The sequence below is a fragment of the Amblyomma maculatum genome, chromosome 11 (genome assembly GCF_055883805.1).
Source record: "Amblyomma maculatum isolate TAMU_Amacu chromosome 11, ASM5588380v1, whole genome shotgun sequence".
Lineage (NCBI taxonomy): Eukaryota > Metazoa > Arthropoda > Arachnida > Ixodida > Ixodidae > Amblyomma > Amblyomma maculatum.
This window is the reverse complement of record NC_139354.1, coordinates 48,619,294-48,647,253: the sequence shown is the minus strand read 5'-3', so window position 1 is coordinate 48,647,253 and position 27,960 is coordinate 48,619,294. Positions and strand designations below refer to the sequence as shown.

Below are 27,960 nucleotides of genomic sequence, written 5' to 3'. Positions count from 1 at the left end.
AACGAGGACTTCTGGTTGGGCCTTCTCGGTTATCGCTCGGCTCCACTAGCCGAAGGCCGGTCCCCTGGAGAGCTTCTTCAAAGCAGAAAGTTACGCATTCGGATACCAGACTTCGTGTCATGCTCCAGTCAACAGAAGTCCCGGCTCAAACAACGCCCCCAGCAAAGGCCCTCAAAAGGGAAAAATCTGCCTGAACTAGCCCCGCCGGGGTGGTGCAGTGGTAAGACGCCCGACTACTGTGCCGGAGTTCCCGGGTTCGAACCCGACCGCGGCGGCTGCGTTTCGATGGAGGCGAAACGAAGAGGCGTCGTGTGCTGTGCGATGTCAGCGCACGTTAAAGATCCCCAGGTGGTCGAAATTACTCCGTAGCCCTCCACTACGGCTCCTCTTTCTCTCTTTCCACTTTCATTCCCACCCTCCTCCCTTCCCTTACGGCGCGGTTCGGGTGTCCACAGAGCAAGTGTGACAGTTACTGCGCCTTTCCCTTCCTGTGAACCAATTTAACTTTTAAAATCTGCCTGAACTACAAAAAGATGCAGTTGCAAGAGTACGAGGGAATGCGTGGGACTGCAAGGCTCGAGGCATGGGCCTGGTAGCACCAAGGTCTTATCGCGTCCTTACAGAGGACAACAAAGTGCTTCGACGCAACAGACAACATCTTCTAGCCAAACGTGCGCCATTCTGAAGCAACTTAACGGAAGATGACTCTGGCAGCGAAGACATTTCGCAGGAAAACGTGGAAGCGTCGCAGTCTACAATACAGCCCACTCAATTTGGGCCAAGGCGATCCACCCGACAAAACAGACAGCCCAATCGTCTTCACTGCAACCAGAATTTCCAAGAAGTGTCTCGTATTGTGCTCTCAGACTTTTAAAGAGAACACCGGGGGAGATGTAATGTATCAGTCGCGCGTGTGCTCTGGACGTTATCATGCAGCCGCTTGTAGGCTATAAATACCAGCACGCAATCTCGAAGAAACGCTATTCTTCTTCTTGCTTCCACGCTGCTTGTTCGTTGTTGGACGCTGGACAAACATGTTTCATTCATGCTGCCGGATCCGCCGGGCGTTTGGAAAACAGCAATACTGATTTCACGTGTAGATATCAATCAAAGCGCAGCTAGTAGGCGCTGTATTGCTCTGGAGGTCACTGCAAAGAGAGAACCTTAACACACCGAAGTTGGTTGGTTGGTTTGTGGGGTTTAACATCCCAAAGCGACTCAGGCTATGAGAGACGCCGTAGTAGAGGACTCCGGAAATTTCGACCACCTGGGGTTCTTTAACGTGCGCTGACATTGCACAGCACACGAACGCCTTGCTTTTCGCCTCCACCGAAAGCTATTTCAGCGATGAACAGGATGCCGAGCATACAGATTATGTCCCGATTCAGTGTTAACTTGACCGACATTTATTGCCACGCCTAGCAAGTTACTTTTCGCCTGCTTTAAATGCTAGAGCGTATGGGACCCTGTTACTTTGTAGAGCATTAGTAAACGCATCCCCAAACGCAAAGGAGGAGCGCTACGGCGCGCCGGTATTATCACATTGGAAACAAAACAAAGCCGTTTTTATAAATGAATGCTAGGATGCGATTACGAAATCCCACTTTAACACAAATTAAATACGCACAGCACCATAAGGTAAAGCGTTCACCGAATAACGAAGGTCCAGGAACTTAGCAGTAGATAGCAGCGCCAGACTCGTCGATGGCATCCCGTCACGCTGAACACTTAATCAGGCAAGGTCTGCACTGGTGATCCAAGAGGTTCTTCGCGAAATCACGGACCAAAAGTCTGTGAATTGTCTACCCGTGCGTTTGAATACCGTTGAGTTGTAGCTGACAATGGACTCACTCTGTCTTGCGTTTGGGATTCAACGAGGCTCTTAACAGCATGGACCTGACATCAGTCCTTTCCTAAATTATACACTTGAAAGCCGTTCATTTGCTTCGTCTCTTCCTTGATGCATCCGTTCTCCGACGCGTCACCTCGTCGTTCTCGCAACTCGCGCGTGCGCTCAAGCAACACCTGTCCGGCACGAGCATCACACCTCCGTCGGCACACGGTCACGAAACAAATTACTAGGGTTCAACGCTGCTGAGCCGAATATGTAGCGAAAGCATTAGCTGTTGGTTACCGAGCGTACTTTCTTCTTCTTCTGCTCCTTCTTCTTCTGCTTCTTGTTCTCGTCCGCAATTAGGCGAGGCTCTCGCCCATGCGCCTAACGGGCGGGGCTTACGCGAAACGCCGCTCTGACCCGCATAGTCATCATCATCATCATCAGCCTGACTATACCCACTGCAAAGAGAAGGCCTCTCCCATATTCCTCCAAATAACCCGCTCCTGTGCTAGCCGCATCCACCTGACGCCTGCGAACTTCATTATCTCATGCGCCCATCTAACTTTCTGCCGCCCCCTGCTACGCTTTCCTTCCCTTGGAATCCAGTTTGTTACCCTCAGCGACCATCGGTTATCCTCTCTTCGCACTACATGTCCTGCCCAAGCCCATTTCTTCTTCTTGACCCGCATAGTGTAGCTGCAAAATTCAGCATTTTGTCTTGAAGCACTTCACACACCTATGAGTGCGGGGGAAAGGTGAAATATTCATTCTATGAGACTTGTGCAAAAAGGTTCGGCGCCATTTAATAGCAGCAGCGGCATTGCAGGTGATCCTGGGTTGAACGGCTTGTGCGTGACAAATACCTGTATCGAGAGGCAATGGCGCCAGAGGCTCAATGTAGGATTAAGTGGCTGCACGCGTCATGCTCGGATACGCTAGGCAGCCATCAGTTTCTTCACGGAACCAGAAATGAAACGGGGGATGAATGCGGTAAACCCGTCGTTCTTGCTCCCTTCCGCATTGCACATCTCTCGTGCCATTAATATTTATTCGTTTTAACGAGAGACCGAGTCCTAGCGCTAATATATATGTGATATTAATATCTGTTTAGTCTGAAAATGTACACAAACAAAATTATGCCGTTGTTTTCTACGACAGCTTGCGGTAATAACTTCCATGCCTGTAGTTGCTTATTATAGAAGATGCATCTCCATTCATTGCACACCAGCGGCAAACTGTCCTTTTCTACAGATTATATAGCGAGTTTGAAACCTCATAAAAATACTGGTTGATTAAAATTTGTGTTCCATGCAGCATTCTCGTCCTGCTTGATAAACGTCACATTCACAGGTAGGGTCATACGATGCATTTCTACTGAGAATTGTGAATCATAGTGGTTTGCCTTGGTCCCTTTCCAATTTGTAAGTTAAGTTGAGCAAGAAGAGTTCACGTTGTTAATTCAAACTAAACTTCTGTTGAGCTGTTTTATGTAATTTTAATAAATGCATTTTATTATATAAAATATTCGAGGCTTCGCTTGTAGGCTCTTGCTACTCTGTGCTGGGAGTGGAGCTGTAAGCAAATGAAACACTTTTGTTTTTACCGACAAACTTGCAGATAAGCTTTGCTTCGGAAAGGGGAGGGGGGGGGGGCATTCATAAATAACACAAATAAAGTGCAGACTGCTTGAAACTAATGTGTCTCGCTGCTTCCCATGCATATAATTAATTTTTGTGACTGCCAGAAAAAACTGCTGCTGAATTCCTTTCTGTGGTCAGCTTATCTCTCAACATAGATGACCACGTGGGTTTCTGGCGTTGATGAAGTCAGGGTTGGCGCACGTTTGACGTCTTGTTGAGAACGGCGTCAGCCGATTTTAAGCTGGAGACGTTAGGTATGAATGTGTTGTGTGTGTAAAAAGCATTGGCAATGATGCACTGCACTGAGCAGTAATTTATCATGAAGTTTCTCCCACATTTTTCGGCCGTTCTTGAAATTCTTGAAAAAAGCGCTGAGAGGGAACGGTAATAGAAAACAAATCTGCTTATTCTGTGGCTGCTCTGCACCCTGACAAAACAATCTTTGGCATAAAGTATTGAGAACAAAATTTGGTAAACAATTTTCCTCTTTGACAATTCTAAGCGAGTTAAATGCTGTGCTGTGAGTCCGCCATAGCTAAAATAAGACAGCTTTTCAGATCCAAACCAGGCGTAGGGCACCTTTTCTCCCGACTTGCACGATGGGCTGATATGATGCCACCATAAAGACGTTCCAAGGGGAAATGAACTTGCGAAAGCAGGTAGTGTAGGATGCTGTTCAGTGAACTTTTGGGCACAAAAGGTATAGAAATAGGCTAGCTTGTTTGCGATGACGTACGTAAAATATGCAATGTTGAAGGATGGCCTCTCGCTAGGCTATTCTTCGTTCGAACACAGGCGGGAACTAGGTATGAAATGTCTTGCAAACAAGAATATAGCTGTCAACATAAAGAAAATGTTCTGCACAGTTATTCGTAGCTTAGCACCTGTCGTATACTGAATAATCAAGGGTTGTAATCGAACACTGCGCAGGCGTACCTGCTGCTAAAGCCCGCCTATGACGTTTGCTGTCAGCCAGGTTAACTTTAGCCAAACTCCCTTTCCCACGGCTATGTCCACCTTAACTGGAACCAAACGTCCTTTCACACGGGTATGTCCACCTCCCATAATTTGCAACTTTGACTCATGAAGAGAAGCGCTGTCATTATGTATTCTCAGTGTGAAACTGGGGCTGGGACTGACAATTCCTGATAGGCCTGTTGATATTCGAGAAAGATTGTAGCAGCGTGATGATACAAGGCCAGCTATAGAAGTTGAAAATCTGCGCCAAGGGGACAAACATTCCGAGATGAGATGAACGAGTACAGAGGCGCGGTTGCTAGCGGTAAATAACGGACGACCACTAACGGCCTAAAGGCAGAAATTGAAGGCGCAAATTTCATATGCGGATACGGAAAGAAGGCAGCGGCGCTTTTGAATACAAATGGGCTAGTGAACAATATATGGGATTTATGTGTGGCATCTCGTAAAAAGGTAGTCGAAATATTCAATAAAGATGTGTATTCGTCACTGAGCACAGAAAAACATTAATATAAACTTTGGGTCCGTGCAAAACGCATCCTCTAATGTAGGGATAATTATCTTGTGTTTGTTGAGCATGGTGACTTCAACAGTCTGGTTGATAATGTTTAAGAATGTTGGAGACAGCAGACCCGGCTCAGAATACAGCTGGAAACACGGGATAGGAATCATGGAATGTTCAAATACAAGTTTGACGCTAAAATCGGATCACATGTGGTGCTACTCCGTATAAAGATCTGAAAAGCCATTCCATTACATAAAGATGAAGCTTAAATGTGCTTATTGCAGAGGGCCCGGCTGTGAAGCTGTCGCAAACTTCATAAGCTGGGGCCGGCGTTATGAACAGATGTACGGTACTGGTGTAGCAACTGTAGAGTGAGGTCAGTAGCAGCCGAAAATAAACGTTGGTAGTATAAGCTGGAATGCGGAGAGGGAGGGTAGACGCTACCGGTCAGCGTCGTGGACGCTGACCTAAAATTAATAATATTGCTCTGTTATTCGAGTTGCCACGTTATGTAGACTGCTGTGATGAATGTGGTATAGATTGCTACCAGAGTGTCCAATTGTCAACGTAGCAGCTGTGAATTGAGGAGACATGGGAATCTGTCATAAAAATCTTTAACGTGACAGTCACCCATCAACTTTAAAATCTAAATCTGTAACGAAAACATTTTCTTTAAGGCAACTTGGAACGAAGGAGCAGCCGTAAAGCGAGAATGAGAGTAAGAAAGCGAAGGAAGCAGCGGAGATCCCGAGCAGATAGACGAGCGGCTTGCCAAACAGTGATGCCAGACTGCCGAGCGTAATAGACGGAGCATAACCGCCACGATGGGGCCTATGCAAGAGTTCAGGCAAAGAGAACCAACAGAAGATGATGTGGCTCTCATTGCTAAACATAGAGGGCCACAACAGGCGCCGCCAGAGAAGCGTACCTCTCCCTACGCATATCCTGGCATTGCTGAGCTAATCCAATGCCATTTTTACACAATATCTTGGCCGAGCTACTATCAGAATGAGAAATAAAATACAAATGCCAGATACCTCTCAGCTTATGAAGACCTTCCTTCACAGCGATAACAAAAGCTGAATGTTCAAAGAGAAATCGCTTATAGCAACACATATATGACACAAAACAGACAGCTATACAGTGCCTGTCTTGTCCCACATCTTTTGCGCGTAAAACTCTAATCTCCCTACAAACCAACCAAGGGGATGTACAGGGCTGTCGACTTCCAGCTGAATATAACAACTGATTTCAAGACACCATTATGTCCAACCTATCGATGCCATGATGCTAAGTGGCATGCCACGCGAAGTACCACCTTCAGATGTCTCTGATTTTGTCGCCCTGCTTCAATAGGCGCCTGCGTCGGACGCAATGCTGCTTCGAAAGCAGTGATAACGTAATAGCCAAAAGCGGATGGCCCTGTACACATCCCCTTTGTTTTTCTGATGGCGCCTTAATATTGCCCAACTATTTTACAGACCACGGGGAATATTTTTAATAGCTCCAGAAGGACGGGCTTGTGCACACTGGCACACGTAGTTCATAGGTGTCTTGTGGTGCAAGAAACTACGATTTCTACCGCCCTGGTTTCAAATACATTTCAAGAGAGTACAAGCGTAACTCGTTTCTCGTAGAACGCTAGGTCGACGTTTTTATACCCAACAAAGCCTACGTCAGGTTGTCTGTCGTTGGCTTAGAGCTGTGAGTTTGCAGTCGTAAGGGTTTCGCGATGTCTTGCATGAATTATTACGTCCTTGGATGCTAAGGTACTTGTGTGTAGCGCTCGGAAGGAAAATAAAAATCTACATTTTATCTGCATGGCCATTGTTACCATACCAACGAGATAGATGTACTTTTCAGGGTGCATCTCATAAGTCTGCTTCCTTACGGGCCTAACCAAGTGCACCTGTGAGCGGACGAAAACATAATCATGCTTATGTCATTTTATAGAGCGCTAAACGACAAATAGAAATCATAGTAGTTTCGGAAAAAATTCAAACGTTCTTTAACAACATAGCCAGGAGGGGGGATGTGCACTTAAGATGTGAAAAACATCTTCACAAAATAGAGGTTAGTCCAAATACAGACTAAGAAATGAATTTTCCAAGTTCCGTGATTTTCCCTCCAGATGAAACAAAACGACAGCATCACGTATAACGGCTTGAAGATGGCCAACTCTATGCGTGGCATAATATATTGAGCGGAATCAAGTGGCAAAACCATTGTTGCTGATGTTGAAGTTTCCGAAATTCCCCTTTCTGATGCGGGTGCACTGCTGAATATGGATTCAAATTAATGATTTGTGTTAACAGAATATGCCGATTTATTGTTCAGGGTAAGGGTGCGCGTGTATTTCAAAATTTTCAAGGTCTCTTTCCGCGTGTTGTGCTCAATAGGATATTTAGTGTCGTTCAATTTATGGCGTTTATTGTTCCAAAGCAACTCATGCTGCGAGATATGCCGTAGTCGGAGGCTCCTAAAATTTCGTTCCTCTGGGGTTCTTCATCTTGCATTGATGTGCACAGGACTAGACCACCCTAATATCTGCACTGCCGTAACGAACATGTTTTTATATTTAAATGCATATACCCTAAACTGCCGCTTTGGTTATCAGCTCATTCTTTTAGGCCTTATTCCTTGTTTTTCCAACACATGAATGTGAATTGAAAAAGAATTAATCGCACGCGTTTTCCTCCTGTGTATCGAAGTCATTGCTAGTCCTACTCAATACATCAAGGACAGAAATAAAAGCAAAAATGGCTGCTTTTTGGGTATATGATAATAATTTCCACATAGTACTACTAAAACCTTCCCCTCTATCATCCTTGCTGTTCCCCCTTTAAATTCAGTAACCCCACCTAATTCCAATCTTGCACGAAACCTCTAGCTATAAATAGTATACCCTTTCAAATCATGAGTCAACTAGCACAAAAACTAACATTGTTCAAGAGACATTTGTAACAATTATAATTAGCCAGTACGCTTTCTACTCTCTAACAGAAGCCACAAGCAGTGGGGGAGGTTGTAGCGACCGCTACGTAACGGCTGTGGCTGCACCGCAAGAAAAAGTGTTCATGATAGATCAATTGGCAGAGGTTCTTGCCAAACTGTAAGTATTATTGTGAGTATTAACAGTCCATATTGTTCCTATTAGGTAAATATATTTAACCGTGGCGATGACTAACTAATGTCTTAATATTGTTGGGATAAGACAAGACTTGTATTGTTCAGCCGGCCTAAGGAGAATAGAGTAAACTTCATAATCACCATAATGACCTGCCTACGCCCACTTTAGACAAAAACTTCTCACAAATTCTCCGAATTAAGATGCATTCTCATGGTCTCCGCAAAACATGTGATCTCATCCGCCCTCTTAAAGTTCTATCACCTCGTGATAAGCCTGAGATTCCCTGAGATTCCAATATGTCCCTTTCAGCAAGCACTGGTCTTAGGGGATGCTAACTATTAAGAATATGATAGCATTGTATATAAATATGTTTACTTTTGCTAAGAAATAAACTTAGTTATTGAGAAACGAGAAGGCTTCGTTTGGAATGCTAATTATTAGTGCCAACAAACTTTTAACTAAAATTCCTCACTTGAGGTAAAAAATAAGCCAGCTGGTTGCGTTATTAGTAACCTTTAGAATTTTTACTCCGTTTCCGCGAAGCAATATTGATCTGCTGTGTACACTACGATATAAGGCGGAGCTAGAAGACCGCTGTGATATAAATCACTGCTCTGCTGTCGCCTGGTACGATAGACAGAGTGCACTAGTATGAAAATGAAAAGAGATGGTGTTCGGTTCATCCTTAGCACGTTTTTCTAGCAAAAGAGCCTTCCCCGCTGCACACCCACATTCTAACTTTGTGGCGATAAGGGTGTTAACGTGTGATTCGTGGAATTGCTACAAGCACCCTGCAGCGCGGCCTGCTAATTACGCTGTAAAATTCCCGGAGTGATTTAGACCTGTATGTCCGATTCATTGACAAAGTGATGTCATGTGAGCAGCTGGCTCTTTTGACCAATAACAAATGTTAGTGATAAATCATGATATTCTGTCTCGAATAATTTATAATGGCGTCGCATGCCACCAGAATAGGAAACCATGCTGCTTACCGACAAATTCCCTATCTTGAATATGATGTTTGGAAAGCCACCAAAGGAAATAATTGGTCGCACCGGATTTGTGTACTCTACTTGCTTCGCCAATAGGATCGTCCAGGAGTAGAAAAGAGAGACGAGGGTGGCAAAACACCATGAGGAATTCGCGATCGACTATTTATTGAGCATCCAAAAGACCTGTCCTGTGCCCAATAAACTGCAATATTTCACTGAAATATGATTTGTGTCCGACAGTGGTATCAGCTAGCATAAATCGCAACAGCCATGATCAAAACGGTTCAAGAAAATTTATCCCAGTTTGTTTGAGGTAGAAACGGGAGAATTTAGTACGCGCTTGGAATTTGGAAGCGGTTTATGTGTGTTTTTGGCTTCTAGTCGACTGCATCTAAGTAGTAAATACAGCTGGAGTCCTTTTTCGGCTTCGTGTTCTTTTTTGTAACACATTACTATTTCTTTTATTTACAAAGTATCTGAGAAAGCTCTATTGCTCGCCCTTGTAGCTGTAACGCTGTCCTTGGGTAGATGTAAATGAGCAATTGTTCCTCCATTAAAAATCCATTTAACATTGGGGAATTTCCCTGACGAATCGTCCAACATCATTCCCCATTTCGAAATATTGATCGATTCGCTTTAGCAATATGATTTGTTCGGCTGACAGTCCCGATTGGCTAGTTGGAGAACGACTACTCAGGAAAAGCAGTTGTGTCAGGTTTCTTCTCCGGGCAAGGATGAATATATTTAAATGCGAAGTATCTGAGAAAGCTATATAGCTTTCCTTCCTAGCCGTGTGGTGGCGTTTGTGTAGATATGAATGAGTAATTACTCCCATATTCTTTTCTATGTGTTTCCACAGAATTCCCTGTCAGTATATAAGCCCTCTAGCATAAAAACAGCAATGTTTCTGAGGTTTTACATCCGGTATCTGCACATAGACTAACTACAAGGGTTTGGAAAAAGGCTCTAGAGTAAAATAGCCCACTTTTGATCCTTTTTGCTCAGGGCCACTGTAGAGCGAATATGCATCTGGGGCGTTTAGAATATTTTTTCAAGTTAGTTTGGAAGAGCAAATGATGGTAGCCTATCTTAGAATCTGAGCAACTGAATTTTCATTTTGCATATTACATGCAGTAAGAAAGAATATCGGATGAGGAACCTGCATGTAGGTATATTCAGCGCTCAAATAATGCTGCGAATTACGCGCTTTTTATGTGTGTCGCTCCTTCTGTGTATAGGTAGCCTCATTGAGTGGGTTTTCTTCTGTGAACTACTGAATAGTCATGGCCATAGGTACTCGCACATATACGCCAAACAAGTCATAAATGCAAAAACAATCTATTATGAAGTAGGACACAAATGCTGCATGTTTATTGGACGAGACGATTTACAGACTCACCTCTTAAGTTATTAGTGTCACCTCAAATGAAACACCGCCTAGATGACTAAAATGTGGAGGAAAATAAACAAGCACCATCTTTAAATGGCTTGATTCCAGACAGATTCATATTTCGAAAAGACTCTCTTGTGGAAAATCGAATTATCTGCCCGAGTAATGAGCATCTTATATCGAATACGGTCACATAGCTGCTTATTTCAGCTTTTTTGTTCGCGTTTTACTTGGCCTTTACGGTACATCGGCAGAATCCTCAATACAAGAGTTAATAAAGAAAAAACTGGTTCTGAAACAATCAGGAATCACATTTCTCTTAAATTTCACGGCTAACAGACAATGTTCAGAGGCGGCAATTCATCACTTATTTGCTCCCTTTCACTGAGCCATTTGGTTTAAGCTTAATAGCAACATGGCCAGTCACCAAAGCTAGATCTGAAATTATAGCCAATCAGGACACAATACATTTAACATCTGGGTAACGAAATATCAAGGCCTGCAAAACCAAAGCGTGCCTAAGGCACTACACGAGCCCTTCTTCCCGGCACGTCGACCCTTCTACGCCCAATGCCCCCATACCGCTGCCTTTGTGCGACGTACGTGGAGAGGATTGAAAAATAAAGGCTCTCTCCAAAGAAATTTGCGCGCTTTGCGTAGTGGTTGTTACTAGTCAAAAACCTTATTTTAGTATGCGTACAGACAGCGGTCAGGAACTCGCCCTCGTGCTCAAACCATTGTCCCAGCTTCTGCAAAACAAATTCAAAATATGAGCGGAGTCGGCCAGCTTGACAATATGTGGGCCTTTCGAAGCAATAAACTTGAAGACCAACGACAGTGACACATATTGAGTGTCTTGAGCTTGCTTTATCAAGCTAAAGAATGCAGGCTGTTGCAAAAGTCTGCCAGACATCAAACCGGTGCAACAGTTGTTTCACTGAGCTAGTAAGGCCTATGGATATGAGGCTTGGTGGCTCAGGTTAGCGCAGGAAGCATCAGCCCGTCCCGGAAAAAGCGAAGCGTCGCGGATATTTAAAGGCATGTGGAGAATTAAAACGCCGGAACATGCCGGCTTAGAAAGCTTTCGGGGACAGTGTAAGGCGCGCTGCAATGACTCCAAATGTCTCGTCGCACTGACTAATGCATCCCATTCGCTGCGCCACGCCGGCAATGTCACACGATGGCGACAAATAACTCAAACCAGCCCCGACGGAAGATGAAGATCCCGATGGGCAGTGGGTTGCATCGCTGTACAGTGGTTTGATCGCGGTGATTATTGAACTGAAGTTAGCTGTCCTCGGTGGTAAGCTCAGCTCAGACTGTATTCGAAAGTTCGGGCTCGCCGACAATGCAAAGGAACTGTGGGAGAGAGTTTTTCCTTTTCATGAATTGTCACAACTACACAGAAAACACCCAGTCACGAAGCACGACAATAGTTCCAAAAACCATTCCAGGCTGATATTTATATACAGCCATCTATCCTCGTACATTAGCCCAGCTGAACATGGAACGCGTCCACAAATTTGCAAATAGTTCTGGAAACGACATCATCACTTGAGATTCATCGGAAATCTAGTATGGTCGAACTCCTACGTAAGAAACAAAAACACCAGCAAGCATCTACTTTGATTTTTTTTATACGTTAGAGGCTTCGACTGAAGAAATCGACGTTTCCGTTGAGGCTCTCCTTTTTCTAACCCGAATCAAAAGAATTTTTCGGTAAAAGAACGATCTCCCTTGCAAGACAACTCCCCTCTCGTCAGTTCATCTAGCTACGCTGGATGGAACCGCGCTTTCACTTCTATTATGAAGCGAAGGATTCCAAAGCTTTGCGGGTCCTTGGCCTTTCCTGCACTGGGCTAACCGATTCACTGTAGCACCAGGAGAGCCGGATGTCATGTCAGCACGAATGTGTCTCAGACGACAGAAAGCCCGACGTTCATTCTAGCTGTGCGCTGTCGACATTATTAGTGATGTAAAACTATTGTTAAATTGTATATCCTTAAAACTGATAGTTTCTGAAAATATTAGCAATGTAAACAACTATGATAGTATTAATATCGACAACCTACCAATTTCACTATCGACAGTGCAGTCCGCAGTGCAACCAGCAGTGTTACTCTCAACAGAATAATCGGTAGTATGACTGCCGATACTGTTTTACGTAAATATAACATTTTTTTGGCCAGCGAATTGCTAAAAAAATACAATAACCTACTATGGAAGCAAGTTTTGAAAGCAGTAGCTTTAATAAAGAGAGCACGCAATTGGGCAATCATACAAGTTGAAGCATTTATTTCAGCCGATTTCGGCTAAAGGCACGCGAGCAAAACGGCGACTCTCGGGTCGGTGTTGCTAGCACAACGGATACATTTGCAACCCTTAATACCGTAATTTGGACAATATGGACATAAAATAGCAAACAGTGTAAGGCTTGAGTCATTGTTCATGAGTCATTGTTCATACTCATCAGAAAGATGTAATATATTGGCTGAAGTATAGTTAGGTGTCTAATTACTGTAAACGTCTTGGCAGAACGAATTTACCCATAATGATGTTGAACAAACGATAAGGGATAAGAAAAACACTAAAGAACATAGGATCTAAAAAAATATATATATATATATATATATATATATATATATATATATATATATATATATATTCGCGTTCATTGTTAGGACGAACTTAATGTTGAAGAAATGGAGAATATTTTCATACATGATTTACTGAAGTGTGCCGGTCTAATTAGGCGACAGAATAATTATACCAGATAGACTTAAATTGTATGAAATGAGATAAATCTGATCAAAGAAAGTCAAAGCCTAAAAGCCTTCAAACAAAGCAATGCAATATGACTGGCGCAGCTACAAAACCATAAATAGCAACTAGAGTCCCCTAAAACCGGAGATAAACCGGATTTGATGTAATTAAGTCTGGAAGGCGAATAGGATGTTTCTATACGTATGCGAAACTAGTTGGTTGTGGTTTCTGTATGTTGAGAGTGCTTTCGGGGACTTACGGCTGCTAGTAAGTAAAGGATACATAAGATGTTGCAGCATGACGCCCTGCCTTTATCAAAACCCACTCTTTGGTGAAGGATTGAGTGCACGAAAAGAAGCCCGCTGTAAAAAAATAATTAAAATTGCAGGCGACGGATGCACTCTTGAAATATATCAGAGTCCTTCGCTGTGATGCGGAGATAAACAGTGCCGTTTTGCTAATTTTGTTTCTAACTGCCAGCAGAGAGGTAATTGGAATTTCGGTTTTTGAAGGTCTGTACAAATCACGTTACTAAGTCGCTTCTTTTAGCCTTTATATCGCAAATTATGCCGTAATCACAGGCTGTAGACTCTGTAGATTACACGCGTTTTTTGTGTTAATTGTTCGGTTCTGGCTTTATTTATTTTATTCTCTACGCAGGTTGTATGGAAGCGCATGTCTGCCGGATTAGTATGATTGGTTTTGCCACGAACGTTCTCAATATGAAGTTCGTTTGCCTCTACAGCTTAAATTGATGAGCACGAGATAAAGGACTGTAAATAAAGCTTGCATTCAGAAACCACATATCGTTGTGTCTTTCTAGGGATTGGTATAGCTGCCAAATATGCAGTGTACAGCGATATATGAGGCAAAATATAATAATTTAAAGAACAATGTAATAGATGACAGTCACAGGTACGAGAAAAATGGGGCAGAATTACGAGGAAATAGAATGCGGAAAGGTATATGAAAACCTCATTTGGGAGCGTGGCGCATATTGTGTGTGATGTTATCAACGTGCTTTGGCCTGAAAGCACCACAAATAACATATAAAAATCCCATTGTGAATGGAAAATAGAGCGAAAGTTTCATGGAAGCAAGAGAAGATCTCAAACTGAAGCGTTTTTATGCAAAGGCCACCTGCAATAAGGGGCTTTTAAGAAGCAACCACGGACTGAGTTGCAAGGTAAACCAGTCGCATATTCAGATTGCTCTCGTCTTTTTACAAAATCATGATTTATTTCACTCATATTGACAAGTTAAGGTTTGATTCAGTCGTAGCCAGATTTTGTGCGCTTATTGTTTATCAAATGTCAAACGTACGGATGGAGCTAGGCGAGAGGTCAAAAAGAGCGCACTCACAGCAAGATCATGCCCCTCATTGTATGAACGCAGAGATTAAAAGGCCATGCACGGTCTTCGTGCTGTGATGTCTGTGGCCGGTCTGCACCGACGAACCGACACTTTCCGGCGCATTATAGTGGTGTGCAAGTACAAATGCAGAAGGTTAATGCCTTTCCGTTGTAAACTTGAACGCATTTAACAGCGCGCACTATTTTGCTGTTTATTCTTCTCTAATTTGGTCTTCTTCTCTGATAACCAATTGAGCCCCAATTGCATACCTTCATGTATAAGATGTGTTTCAGCTCTTTCAACATAACCGCTCGCTATGTAAACCGCCGAGCGCGTCATTTATATTGTAAGAAACGTTCCACTCTCTGTCACTGGGGTACAGATTTGGCTTCCCGGAGGATTGGTCACAAATACCCCCTCTTGTCCCTTTTACCTGTTCCTGCACCACTATTTCTTACACAAATAGACGCATACATAAAGTATCTATGTATAAACAGATTACATTACAAATATATGTGATTACCGAAGTAAAAACTAAAAAAAACATAAAGTAGAAAACCAATGCTTGCCTTGGCCTCGCCGACTGTTCGCTTCTTTCACACACACACACACACACACACACACACACACACACACACACACACACACACACACACACACACACACACACGCACACGCACGCGCACACGCGCACACGCGCACACACACACACACACACACACACACACACACACACACACACACACACACACACACACACACACACACACACACACACACACACACACACACATACACATACACACACACACACACAGATTTACTTATATAAAGTGCGTCACAAGCGGGTAATCCTTTTAAAATAAGGATGTAAGGATGTCCTTTTAAAATAAGTTTTCGCAGCGAGGGCGAAAATGAAGTAAGTTAATTGGGGAGGTAGATATGTTGAGGACTGAGGATTATAAAAAGCGAGCACACACGCCGAACAGTAACACGGGAAGGAGCGTAAGGAGGCGCCGAGCGTCCATTCTAATTTGTCTTAGAGAGGAAAGGAGGGGCAAGCGAAAGATGACAAATAAAGGGAAAAGACTTGGGAAACGAAAGCAGGGGAGTTGAGCACCCGAGAAAAAATATGATCGGGGGCGCCAGTCCAGCGCGACTATACCACCACCGGCCCAGTCATTGGTGTATTCCGTCGAGGTGACTAGACAAGAGTACAAAGGGTATAGAAGCATGCTGATGTAGCTTCAGACATCATCACATGCGACGCCCAAAAAGAGGCGAGGTCCAAAGTTTAAAACATTATAACGACATGGTAAAGTTGGTTATACAAGTAAGCGTAGGGGTAAAAGACAGTGAAACTAAGCATGCCGCTGTTGCAGTAACTAAGAAATTATTGTCAACAAAGGACACGTTAGAAAACAATTGGGAGATCCGAAATGCGTTCAAAGCAATCACACATTGTTGTCAAGCGTCATAGCATAGAAAAAAAAAGAACTGAACAAAACTGAAAAGAGGGGGGCAAGACATATTTAAAACAGAAATGACAAACAACGAAACTGTGGTTAACAAAAGCATATTACATCAATCTAAGATTGACCGCCACACTTCGGGACAGCTAATAACAATAGCAGCAACAAAACATGAAAAGAATTGCTGTAATACCATAACTAGAGGGTAAGGCCATAAACATAGAATCTGTAACTACAAAGGTAAAGGTACGTAAAGGTAAGTCACGAAGGAATATGTAGAAGCAAAATATTACACAGTCACCTATTTGTCTTACTAGATCCTGATAGGTTTCAAACTAATTTTTGGTTCATTATAGTAAGGATGTTAGACTCGTCTCACAAATCCCCAGTATGAAGCCAAGAGAGCTTTCCTACTGATTCGTTGATACTGCCTGCGATGGTATAGAGTTTATGGAGGAGATATAACTGAGACCTTTCGCGGTGATAATGAGTTTTGAGCGTTGATTAGAGGGTAGTCGTTCTGAAGTTATCCAACTGATGCCCCAGGATACTGGTGTTCCGAAAGAGGAGAATTCTGGTGTACTAATGAACGGGACGTTAAGTGTCGTTGTTTAGCTGAGTCCTAAATGGTGTAGCAGTTTGTCTGAGCACTGCGTTTGGCACTTTCCAGGAGGTAGACACATTTAGCGCTGTCGATTGAAAGTTCCCCTTATCTGACATGAGAAGGTTCATTCTATGCTTTTGGCAAAGTTAGTTGTTGCTGCCATGGACAACAGTGGTTTGTTGCATGGCGATATCAGATGAACAGGCGACTACTGATGGTAGATGACGTAACCTTATTACGTATGTTCTGAGCGCGCCTATATAAACAACGCATGGCGTGGGGTGCACTTTCCGCATCATTTAGTTTTGCAGAAGATTTTGTTATGTTTCTTGGTAACCGCAATAACATTGAGATTAGATTCTGGATTAGTAATGACAAAGTTTACGCAGATGTCTACTGATTGCTGCTTTGGGCTGTATGAGTTCGCGTCGATTATTTTTGGAAAGCTTCTGGATTTAGTCGTTTATCACTGATAGCGAACTTTTCTAACGTGCCAAGTCCGTACGGAGAAGGGAGCATACAATTTGACTTAACGCTATCTACTTTGGAACAAATCCTTCGCAAGCGTAGAGGCTGACTGTAGGGAATGAAGGATTTTCAATGCCGCGTATGACTATTCTGTAACAGCAAGCACTAGTGCAGTTTGTTTGGTTTCTGTTGAAGTGGTGTCTGAAGTTTGTTTCCAATTTGAATGACTTGAACATCAAGAAACTGATTGTCCAGACCGAAAAGAAAGAAAATAACGACCTGCTCTGCTAGCTTGTGCGCTATTGCAGTCGACAATAAAAATGTTAACGTATTTCAATTTGGTGCGTCCAGGACAAACATATGTTACCAACGTGCACTTTGCACGAGACTAGCTTGTACAGACCACCGTCCAGTAAATCAACCTCAAAGATAGTTATAAATATAGAGTCATAATTTTGCCCAATGCTTATGCCCATAGAAGTGCATTATTTGGATGGATTGCTCACCATTGAATAAAAATAGCTAAAATGACGCATTATTTATACAAGCTCCGCAACTATTCTGCAAGCCCTAATAAGCACAAACCAATTATCTAATTTATCAGCATGTTTAATGTGGAGGTACAGTGAAGCGACATCTAGGGTACCCAGAAGAGGATGACCATGAATCACAAAGTCAATAATTTATATTGTGGGTAAGAGGGAGGGCTATTCTTCACGAGGTCGTCAATGTAACTGAAAATATTTTCAATGATGGTTTAAATATCCCAGGCTACTGACTTTCCTATGTCGTTTTGCCTTTTGTAATTTGGGAAAAGGATGTAGGAGGCCCTGACTTTGAATGTAAAGCAATCAGTGCTTGGTCAATCTTCCCATTGATATTTATGGATTTTTTCAAGGATATAAAAGTTTCTGATGAAACATTTTTAAGGTCTATCGCAGACCTCGAAAATGTTTCTCGAAGTTTGAGACTAAACAAATACTCCGATGAGACTGGCGGATGGATGTGTGGAGCGATTCTTTGGCACTAAACATTCTTTTGAGTGGCTGACATATGAAGAGGACCCGTCCACTTAAAATATTGCACATACCCTGTTTACCAGGAAACAAGGTTTAGTTCTCATGCAAATCGCGCATCCGTAATGGCACCACTAAAGACAAGAGCATTTTGAAAGTCTTACGAAAATGGCGTTCAGAGGTGGAGGAAGCAAATGGCTGTGTTGCATGACCACGAAGTACACCTTAGTGAACTGAGGCTCGCCATCGACCTTTGTTCGGTGCAATTTCAAAATATATTGATGCTTGAATATTTTTTGCAATCTATGCACCCGCAATCTGTATAAACATATTTCATGCAAAATTCACATCAGAAATTATACACTGATTACTGAAATCCTGAAACGTGAATCCTTCTCGACCAAAACCATCGTTTCTTGAACCCCAGATGAATATTGTGCATGGTCTTCATACCAAAATAGCTCCAGATAAATATACTGAGTTGGTATGCACATGATAAACATAATTTTCCACCAACTACATCTCGATTGGTTGTGCTGATGAAGACATTATCCAATTCTTTATTTAAAGCTTGTTTTGATTGGCGAATTAAAAGATTGGCACCTTTTTACTCTTACAGATCGCTGCCGGTTACAATTGTATTTCTAGCTTATGAATAATGGTAAATCCATAAATTTGTTTGCGACGGACTTATTGTCAGACATCTATTTGCGAAACTCTAAAAACTCTAAAATAACGCCTTTCAGCACTCTAAACGAGGACACTCATTCAACCACGTAGCTTCTGCGCGTATACGCCCCACAATAATTTCGCCGCATCATTGCAGATTTGCGCATAGTTGCTAGGAGCTCAAGCTACGGCATCGTAGGTAAGGTACCGCGGCACTTTAGTTATGCCGTAACGCTTTTTGAGGAAGAACGCTGAGCGCCATCTTCAAGTGCGCAATTTAAGACTTGCGCAAGAGTGAACAATTTAATTTGCAATTAGGGCCAAGGAGAGCGCGGCTGCTGAATTTCTGGAACAATATTCTAGTCCATCATATCCACCAAATGTAGGAAAAGGGGTATAGAAGCACAACTATCTTGGATTAGTGTTTAGAAGTGACTTGCCATGAAGTACAGAAATAAATGAAGTAACTAACTGGGTAAATAAGGGGCTTTGGATTTTAAGGCGTAATCTATAGAGCGCTGCCCCTGAAATAATAACGCAGCCTATACAACACTGGTTAGACCTATCATTGAGTACGCAAGAAATAGACTGGGATCCCTACAGAGAGAAAGAAACTGGATGAGATTCGAAGATTAGCCGCTCGATTAATCTTCAACAAATACAGTCGTCTTCACTTCTCTTGAGGATAATGTCAGCGTGCGAAGTTCCTTAGTAGAGAGTTGAGGTTCAAGAGTGAAAGTTTAAATGTCTTTCTTATTATTTACAATGAAATACATAAAAGCTCGTTTCTTAACTTTTCTATATATGCTGTATTTTTTAGATGCAGCTTCAGAGAGAATTTGATACCCACGGATTTTGGAGAATGTTTTTCTTGGAGGTTCCTAAGTATGGGGTGGTTGCGGATGTCATTGCTATAGTGTACACTTTGATAAAAGTGTTGTAGTTCTCGTTAGGACAGCTAGAGAAATATAAGGATCTTCAGTAAATAGAACATACAATATATATTATTTTAGAGTGAATTATATTTCAGGTAGCTTGTCGTTAAATATCACAGTAAAATGATCCTTAATATCTGCCTCAATAAGAAATGAAATACAGAAAGGGGTATTAACAAATGGTCTATAATTGTAGCATTTCTCAGTCAATCGTGGGTAAGTTTACAATGCACGTGCAGCCACAACTCGTTTAGGAAGAAACATACTCATAAGCGCATGGGCAATTATCTTCTGATATATGTATGTTAAAATCATCCATGATTATTACTCCTGTATTATTATTTGAAACAGAACAAGGCATGTGGTCAAACTCAGCACAAAAATCCATGTAAAAAGCTGATGGCGATCGGTACACCAATGATAAGATTTTTGGTTAGTTTCAACTGTGATTTTTATATGCATAACCAAACACACTCATAATTCTTTGTCACAAAGCTAATATCGCTCAGACGTTTACAATTTCTTCGATTTTCTTCGATGCATAAAGTAACTCCTCCGTGTGAAACATTTCAATTGATAATATTCTTGTGACACTGTGCTTCTACGTTGTAGCCAGTTTTGTTAAAACGTTGCAGCTCGTTAGGGATAAACAAGGTTTCAGATATGCAACAAACAGTAAACAATGAATCGAACTAGTGTGTATAAGTTGAATATTGAATACATGTTTTTCTCAAGCTTGTACCATCGAAACAACCACCCAAAAGTACATTCTGCGACGCTGTTTTCCAATTAACGGCATCGATATTAAGGTATGCCATTTAACTGCACATTGGGTAATCTAGTTTATACTAGCCAGATTAGACTTTCAAGTGATACTGACAATACTGCTAGCAATTTTTTTCCGCCCTTCACTTTCCCGAGATCACTCCAAACGAACTTCCAACCTTTTTTTTTTTTTCACTGCTTCAGCCAAAAGTGTTATTTTCTACAATAAGGGGCTCATTCACTGACACCGGTGCCTTATCCCCAGAGAAGCCCAAGTCCTCAGTCGAAAGACGTGCATTTTTTCATTTTCTACAAACGTTATCACATTGTCTCCGCGACACAAAATGTACAATCAGGCTGTTTCATTGGCGTTGTGTCTGAGGGACAGTCTATGGCAGGCATCAAAGACACCAGAAGCGACACGACAACCGGTTTGATGTTCAATATTTAGTACAGTTAGCTCGCAGTTTTCGTTTCTTATACTGGGATCGCTTTCAAGTCGACATTATTGGCCTCGAGTATTGTTCTAGTAGGCTGACACGGTTTGTTTCTGAAGAACTTCTTTGTGCGTTCTCCCAGATTGCCTTGGCATTTAGATAGAAGTGAGTCAGATTTTTAATTCATGAAGTTCATGCCATCTTCCATGCAATCAGCACTCTGTGACAGCTTAACAAGTGCATTTTAGTTGAAGGACCGTGTGAATTATTATAGACTCTACTTTGGGCCGATTTTGAGGCTAGAAACTGGTTCCGCTGCAGCCGCGGCATCCTCGAGTGGTTCATCCATGAACTTGCTTACACTGCATTACCCACTTCTCAACCTGGCAGAATAGCAAATAGGAAACTTAGAATTTTTCAGCTGACGTTCGCTTTTCCCTTTAAGAGAAGCATCAGTTATCACAGAACACTTTCCCAAATAATAAGAGTACTCATATTCAGAGCATGTCGTTTTTTTCACCTATATCAGACACTGCCTTCTTGCAGTCAAGGCACATTTCGCGCACTATGGCCACAATCTATCCATCGAAATGAACAAGAACTTGCAGCAGCAGCAGTACAAACGATTCAGAGGCGCAAAACCTGCAAAGATGCCTTGAGAAAGTGAGGCCCCCGACCACTTTCCACCGCCGTTGCCGCCAGAATGTCTGAAACGAATTGGGCGTGACAAGGCTTTGAAGTGCCCGAAATTGCAGTGGCGACGCTTCAGTCGGCTCAGCGGGACGTTCACCGCGAAGCACACGTTAAAGCCACACTGAGGTTTCTCATCAAAGGCCTTTGAAGTGAATCTTCCGTGATGTCCGTGACAAGCCACCTGTCCGGGAATGTCGCACGCTCAGCGCAAGCTGCGCTCCAAGAAATCACCGACTGAGTTTCTGCAAAGATGCGCTTACAAAGTTAGGCCCGCTACCCGTTTCCACCGCTGCTGCCGCCAGAATGACTCAAAAGAAGTGTTTCCATTCCTCTAATGCCCTCCCATAAGCTGCCAGTATCAATAAAGAAAGAAAGAAAAAGTTTCTGTGGGATGATAAAAGCTTCATTAACCGTTGAAAAATAAAAATATACAATTCGCCTTTTTGTTTCGTCTAGTCAACGCGTTGTCCATGATGTAAGATTGGAACGTCATCTGCCTATCTCAAAACACTTATAACATTGCAACGCTCCATACGTGTAGACAACAGATTGTCGCAGTCTGTCAAAACAAACTTCAACCCAGGTGGTATACACGGACATATAAAACACCTTTTTTTTTGCACAAGGTTCTGTCCGCCCTGCTGTATATGTTGATGTCAGATATAAGTACCACCGCTCCAAAAGCCACCTACATCTGCGCCTGAGTATTTCTGGAAGCTAGCTGCTACGGCCTTATCATTGCAACTCTCTACACACGCTATTCTATTATGCAAAAGTGAATAAAATACGTCCTTTACATCAATAGAAAACGCTTTCAATACCATTTTATCAAGTGAGCTGATAAACTTATCTAGTTGATTAGAATTTCTCGTTAGAAACTGGCCATCAGAAGAAGCGTCTTGGGCTTGTCCTGCTGGACAGTCACAATGCAGTTAGGAAAGTATGACCCTAAGGGACACTCCGGTTTGGGTGTCTTCGCTTTGGCAAAATTTGACCTCATCCTGCAAACTTGTGAAGCTTAGCCTACTGCACAGTTTTCCGGCCACAAATCTATTTTTTTTAGTGAATTAATAGGGTGACCACATGCCGCGTCAAAATTTTACACTGCCTCTCTGTCGAATGTTTTCGCGGAAAAAATAGTGAACCCACGCTATTTATTTTCAGGGTAAACTGATCGATTCCTGTTGAAGGTAGGCTAACATCTGCGAACAGGTCAGCTTGCTAATTTGTTTCTTGTGTTGAATGAGCACATCTACACTGCACGACCCCACATTTCACAGCCACAGCATTTGTCCGATGTGAAATACAGCTCTGCAATTTCCAACAGTCCTTGTGCTATCAGTTTCGGGTCAATCGCGAGTTTTGATCCTCGCATCAAATATCTTAACCAGCAAAGCAGCATTGAATGCTCTTTGTCTGAACATTTTGAGAAAATTGAGCGATACACTTGGACAAAGGCGGATAAGGGAAGGTGACACGAAAGGATCATGAAATAAGGGTGCAGCTTGATCAACATGTCTGTGTTCTTTGTTCTGACCAGGTTCCCAGGTTCGCTCTTTTTTGGAGCAAGGAGTCTGGAATCCCACGGAGAATAACCTGCGACATGAATTGCATAGTCCGGTTACGTATTATATTTCACCCTCGCCATAACATCTTCCTAGATGTCGAAGACGCATGTAGGCGAAGTCTGCTGTAGAGGCAGTCGCACATATACTTCTTTCTCTGCCATTCAGGCCAGAGAAGCTAGCAGATTCTAGTTCCATGACCACTCAAGGCTTATAGGCACCCGACACTTTCTGTTGTGCCTCATGTGACTCACTGCTGACATATCTTCCACACGATATAGCCCCTAAAAGCATCAAAAACTAATTGTAACTTATGAGGAGTGTTCTTTGTAAGCAAAGTAGTTCCCCTGCGCAAAGACCCATGCCGGTTAGAGCAGCTGATCGCTAACGAAATGCTGTAATATCATAATTATCAAGTTTATTACCTACGGCTGTGTTATTCAAATAGAAAATAAAATGCCTACAGGCTTATGTTGCAGAGCGATGAGATATCGAACAAAATACCGCGGTAAATGAAATATCTTTTTAAATGTTCGTTTTATATTATCCAGACCAGTAATGCATCTTTTCAGATAAAACATTATGTTTAATGATTTCTGCAGAACCATAAAGTGAAAATGTATTTAAACAAAAAGACCCTCATTTTCTAGCCCCATTTTAAGAGCTAGTTTCAGCATGAGATTATAAAAGAGTTCTTTATTGATGGCGAAATAGCCATTTTTTTCTAATCTTGAAAATGAACATAATAATCTTCAATCCAAAGAACAGAATATGGGCGCCGGAAGAGCACATATAAATAAATACTTGTACGATAGATTTCTTGACACTTCTCCCGGAACTGTGGGTCGGCACTGTGGGTAGAAACGAAGAAATCGTACCTAGAGCTGGACTAGACCGAGGTTACCGACTCTTACAGGCCGGGAGAGACAGGCCTCATAAGTTCAAAAGGCGGATCTCACACAGAAGTAGAGAACACTCTTTGAAAACACTAGATATTAAGTATGTATAAATAAATTCTACCCATGTTACGCTATTTTCCAGCGAATCAGCACTATAATATTCCTCGTCTAGCGCAATGAGGCCGAAGGGCGTTGAGGGAAAACATGACATCGGCAGTGTAACTTGCGCTGGGCTTGTTTTCAGAAATACTGGCACTGCATTGAATTTCACATGGTGGTGAGGATATGCTTTTCTCTGTGTCCTCTATGTGTGCTCATGCTAAACGACCAGCGTTGGCAGTGAGTAAAATAAAGATAAAAACAAAATAAAAGGGAAACAAGAAACAGAATGAAAAAGAGAGAAGGGAGAAATCAAACGAATGAAAAATAAGTAATACAAAATAAAATAAATACATGTTTTAAAATGACAAAAGTAAAATAAAAGCAAATATTAGGTAAACAAAGTAAATTAATAATGAACTTGTAGACGTCAGAAAGGAAAAAAAAACGCCGATCAACCCTACACTGGAAACTTGACAGCACTACTATCGCCGTGCTGTCAAGTTTCTGCATGTATGAAGATTTTAGTCAACCCATGAAAGTTTTTTATTAATACAGGAAAGAACTGTAACAGATGACTACAATTTTAGGTAAACAAAGCTGAAAAAAAATGTCAACGAAAACCCTGTCTGAACAATGCCGTTAGCACTGATTCTTATGTGTAGCACTTAAAGGAAGGTTTTATTTATCATTATTTTGTGATTTTGCACTCTTGCAGAAAAAGCAATAGAGTTAGGACTACAGGTTAAGTAATAATATTAAGAAAGTAACCCTCGCTCTGCTTTAGAATTCGTATTGTTTAGAAAATACACCAAAGACACCATCAAACAAGATTTTTTTTCGGACATAACAATATGCAGTAATAATTACATTATAAGCAACGTACATTTGCTACCGGGACCCAGATTCCGCATATTTATAGCTGTGTGCTTCGTAAAAATTCAGAATATTTATCGTAATAGCACGGACATCCCGGACTGTACATGTGTTCTGGCAAGGAAGAATAGGTATTGTGTTTCACACTTGCAGCGCAAATTGTCAGCACCATTCGCTTTGTACTCGACCCAGATGTGTTCCGCGTAAGCCACAATGCTTGAATGTGACTACCCCGTGTTATCGTAGCACATGCATATATGTGCTTGTTCCCCCAACAAAATTCTTAAAACAATTTCACCGGTTGTAAGTGAAAACCGTAGCAGTTCTGCTATCTTCGTTTAGTATGTTAGACGATTATATTGCAAAAAAAACTTTGTCAGCTTTTCTTTGAACAGTGAGCACATTTTCGACCTTACAAAGACAAAATTATTTTGATCTCTAGTTCGAATGTATCATAAGACTTCCAGCTCTTTTTATTCTAGATTCTTTTTGTTGGAACAAGACATTTCTCAATTGATTTTTCACGAACTGTCGCTGTATAACTCACTAGAACTTTTATTCTCCATCCGCGGCAAGCTCAAGAAACAATTTAGCGAATATTATTACGAAAAACTTAAGCAATGAAAGTGGCCATACTGTTACCAGTGTACCCCCCCCCCCCCCCCCCGGATCTTCTTAGGCGGGGTTATGTTTTTACTCACAATGCTATAAAATGTATCTTCATAGCATTCGGTATTCAGCAGGTGGCTATCTGCTAAGCAAACCTTCCACAATCATTATACAAAGCATGATAGCTTTCTCTTCAAAACCTATATATATCCTTGGTTGCGAAAAAAAATGCTCAAGTGCTTCAGTGTATGATAAGGATATGAGAAGAAACTTTTCTTGAAGAAACATGCAAGCACAAAAGTGTGAAAGCAGTCTCTCCTTGACAACTGTTTCACCCTGGGGATGCCTATAAAAGTCAGCAGTATGCAGAATATTGCTTGTTGTTTAACGGCATTGAGACTGTTTGCAAAGGTTCTCGAAGCAATTGTGGTCATCTTACTGCTCAGTATCATTATCAGCACACTATACGACTTCATTAAAAGGTCCGCATCTCTTCAATTAACAACCTGCGTACACCTCACCCCTGCAAACATCTTGTCGTCGGCACCTCAGGCTTTATCACCTAACTGCCACACTTGCGTTCTCTTTGAATCCCATTTGTTACTTTTAGTCACCATAGGTTGTCCTCCCATCACATTACCTGCCCTGTTCATGTCCATTTGTTCCTCTGATATCAATTATAATTCCATTTCGTCGAGTATCTTCACTGATGCGTTCTTTTAAGTTGCACGGGCTATTACTCGTTCCATAGCTCTCTACGTTGTCCTCAACTTAAGTAGAATCTTTTTCGTCAGCCTCCTTGTTTCTGCCAGTAGATGAGTACCACTAACTCTCGGCTCTTTAATACATTCTTCTTGAGGATAGCGGCAAATGGTAATATTATTATTCAATTTACCTCGTTTTTAGAGCACTGGTGTGGCTTCCCAAAGTTATAGGCGAAAAATGCCCTTGATGTCTTCCTTCGTACAACTAGGAAGCGTTTTTCTTCGCCAACAGAGCGTTTTCTTCACCACAGAAGAAAGGGGATAGGCCCCTGGTGAAGGCCTTTATAAATGCTCTTGGCGGAGATTGGAATATTGTTTCGGGTAATAATCGTGACATTCTGGGTGCAAGAATATGAACTTTGGCTCGTGCGTTTCAAACTACCATTGCGTTTTCTGGTTTTTCTTCGTAAGCACTCCTCCTCTCTGTCCTCACTGCCCTCACTAGCGGCATTATACAGGTAGAATAACATAATGCGAGGACATGTCATGAACATAGTCATGTTCGTGTCACTGTAGTCAAAAGTTTGAAGTGAGGGACCTTTGCTGAATGGTTTGTGGGCGTAATATCAAATACAGTAGAACGTGCTTGGGAACGGGCGCGGCAGCTAACAAGGCATTCGTCTTTGCGGCAGTGGCGTTTTCGAAAAACATATCGGACTGTAGATTCCATATCTATGTCAAGTAAAACCGGAGTAGCATGCCGCAAACTTGTACTATGTGCTATGGCAAAAAATAACCTGAAGTTATTATAAGGGTATTGAAGTCGCAGCATTGCACCTTATTTTCCGTTTGTCACATAGCACCAGGGGTTTCTGCGCAATGAGTATTGCCTCCTAGAATGTACGCAATTCAACTCCGTAAGAAATATTAGAAACCTGTCACAAGTCCCCTATGGAAGCATTGAGATAACTTGAATACACGAGCGTGCAATTATATGCTTTTCCGTTTTCTCCATCAATTTTTGAAAAGTCTATCGCCACCGAAAACATGACTTCGCTCATCGTAATGGAACCCGCCACTACTACACACCCTTGCACATAATGAAGCAAAGTTTTTCTATTTGCCTTGCAGGTGCAGTTGTTACAACCACAAAGCCAGAAGTTCATTTGGCTAGCTAATCAGTATCCTGCTTATGACATTGTGTATATTGTCACGGACAACAGGGCCAGACGTGACTAAAACGACGGGACGAAGCTGTACCAGCCGGCTAAGTTCTGCCACAGCACGCGAGCCGACTTCGGCGTCCTTTTCTTCCAGGCGCCACCTAAGAACATCAGGGACACAATGTAGCATTACTCCACCTCTTAAAAATACGAAAGCACAGACTGGGCGCCAGCGATGGGTGATGCAAGTCAGTACAGAAACAGAATATTAAACGGAGTTGGTGTCCAACGCAATAAACAAGCGCATAGTTCACTGAACATTACTGCGTGAAATACGGCTTCACACGGACAACGTGCACATCCCCGAAGCGTGGTTGCCGATGCGAAGTCTGCACAGT

General features: G+C 42.3%; 1 protein-coding gene across 3 annotated transcripts in view; it reads left to right on the top strand.

The window, feature by feature from the left end:
* Positions 1-14,033, top strand: part of LOC146173770 (uncharacterized) — a 48,412-nt gene extending 34,379 nt beyond the window's left edge. For 2 of the 3 annotated variants that reach the window (XM_084583409.1, XM_084583410.1), the window contains exons 6-7: positions 7,964-8,072; positions 13,896-14,033. In XM_084583409.1, coding sequence (XP_084439535.1) covers positions 7,964-8,072; positions 13,896-13,926 — 140 coding nt within the window. In that variant the 3' untranslated portion in view covers positions 13,927-14,033. Of the gene's footprint in view, positions 1-7,963; positions 8,085-13,895 lie in introns of all 3 variants that reach the window. The other variant, XM_084583411.1, reaches the window with a different exon arrangement.
* The last annotated feature ends 13,927 nt before the right edge of the window (positions 14,034-27,960 follow it).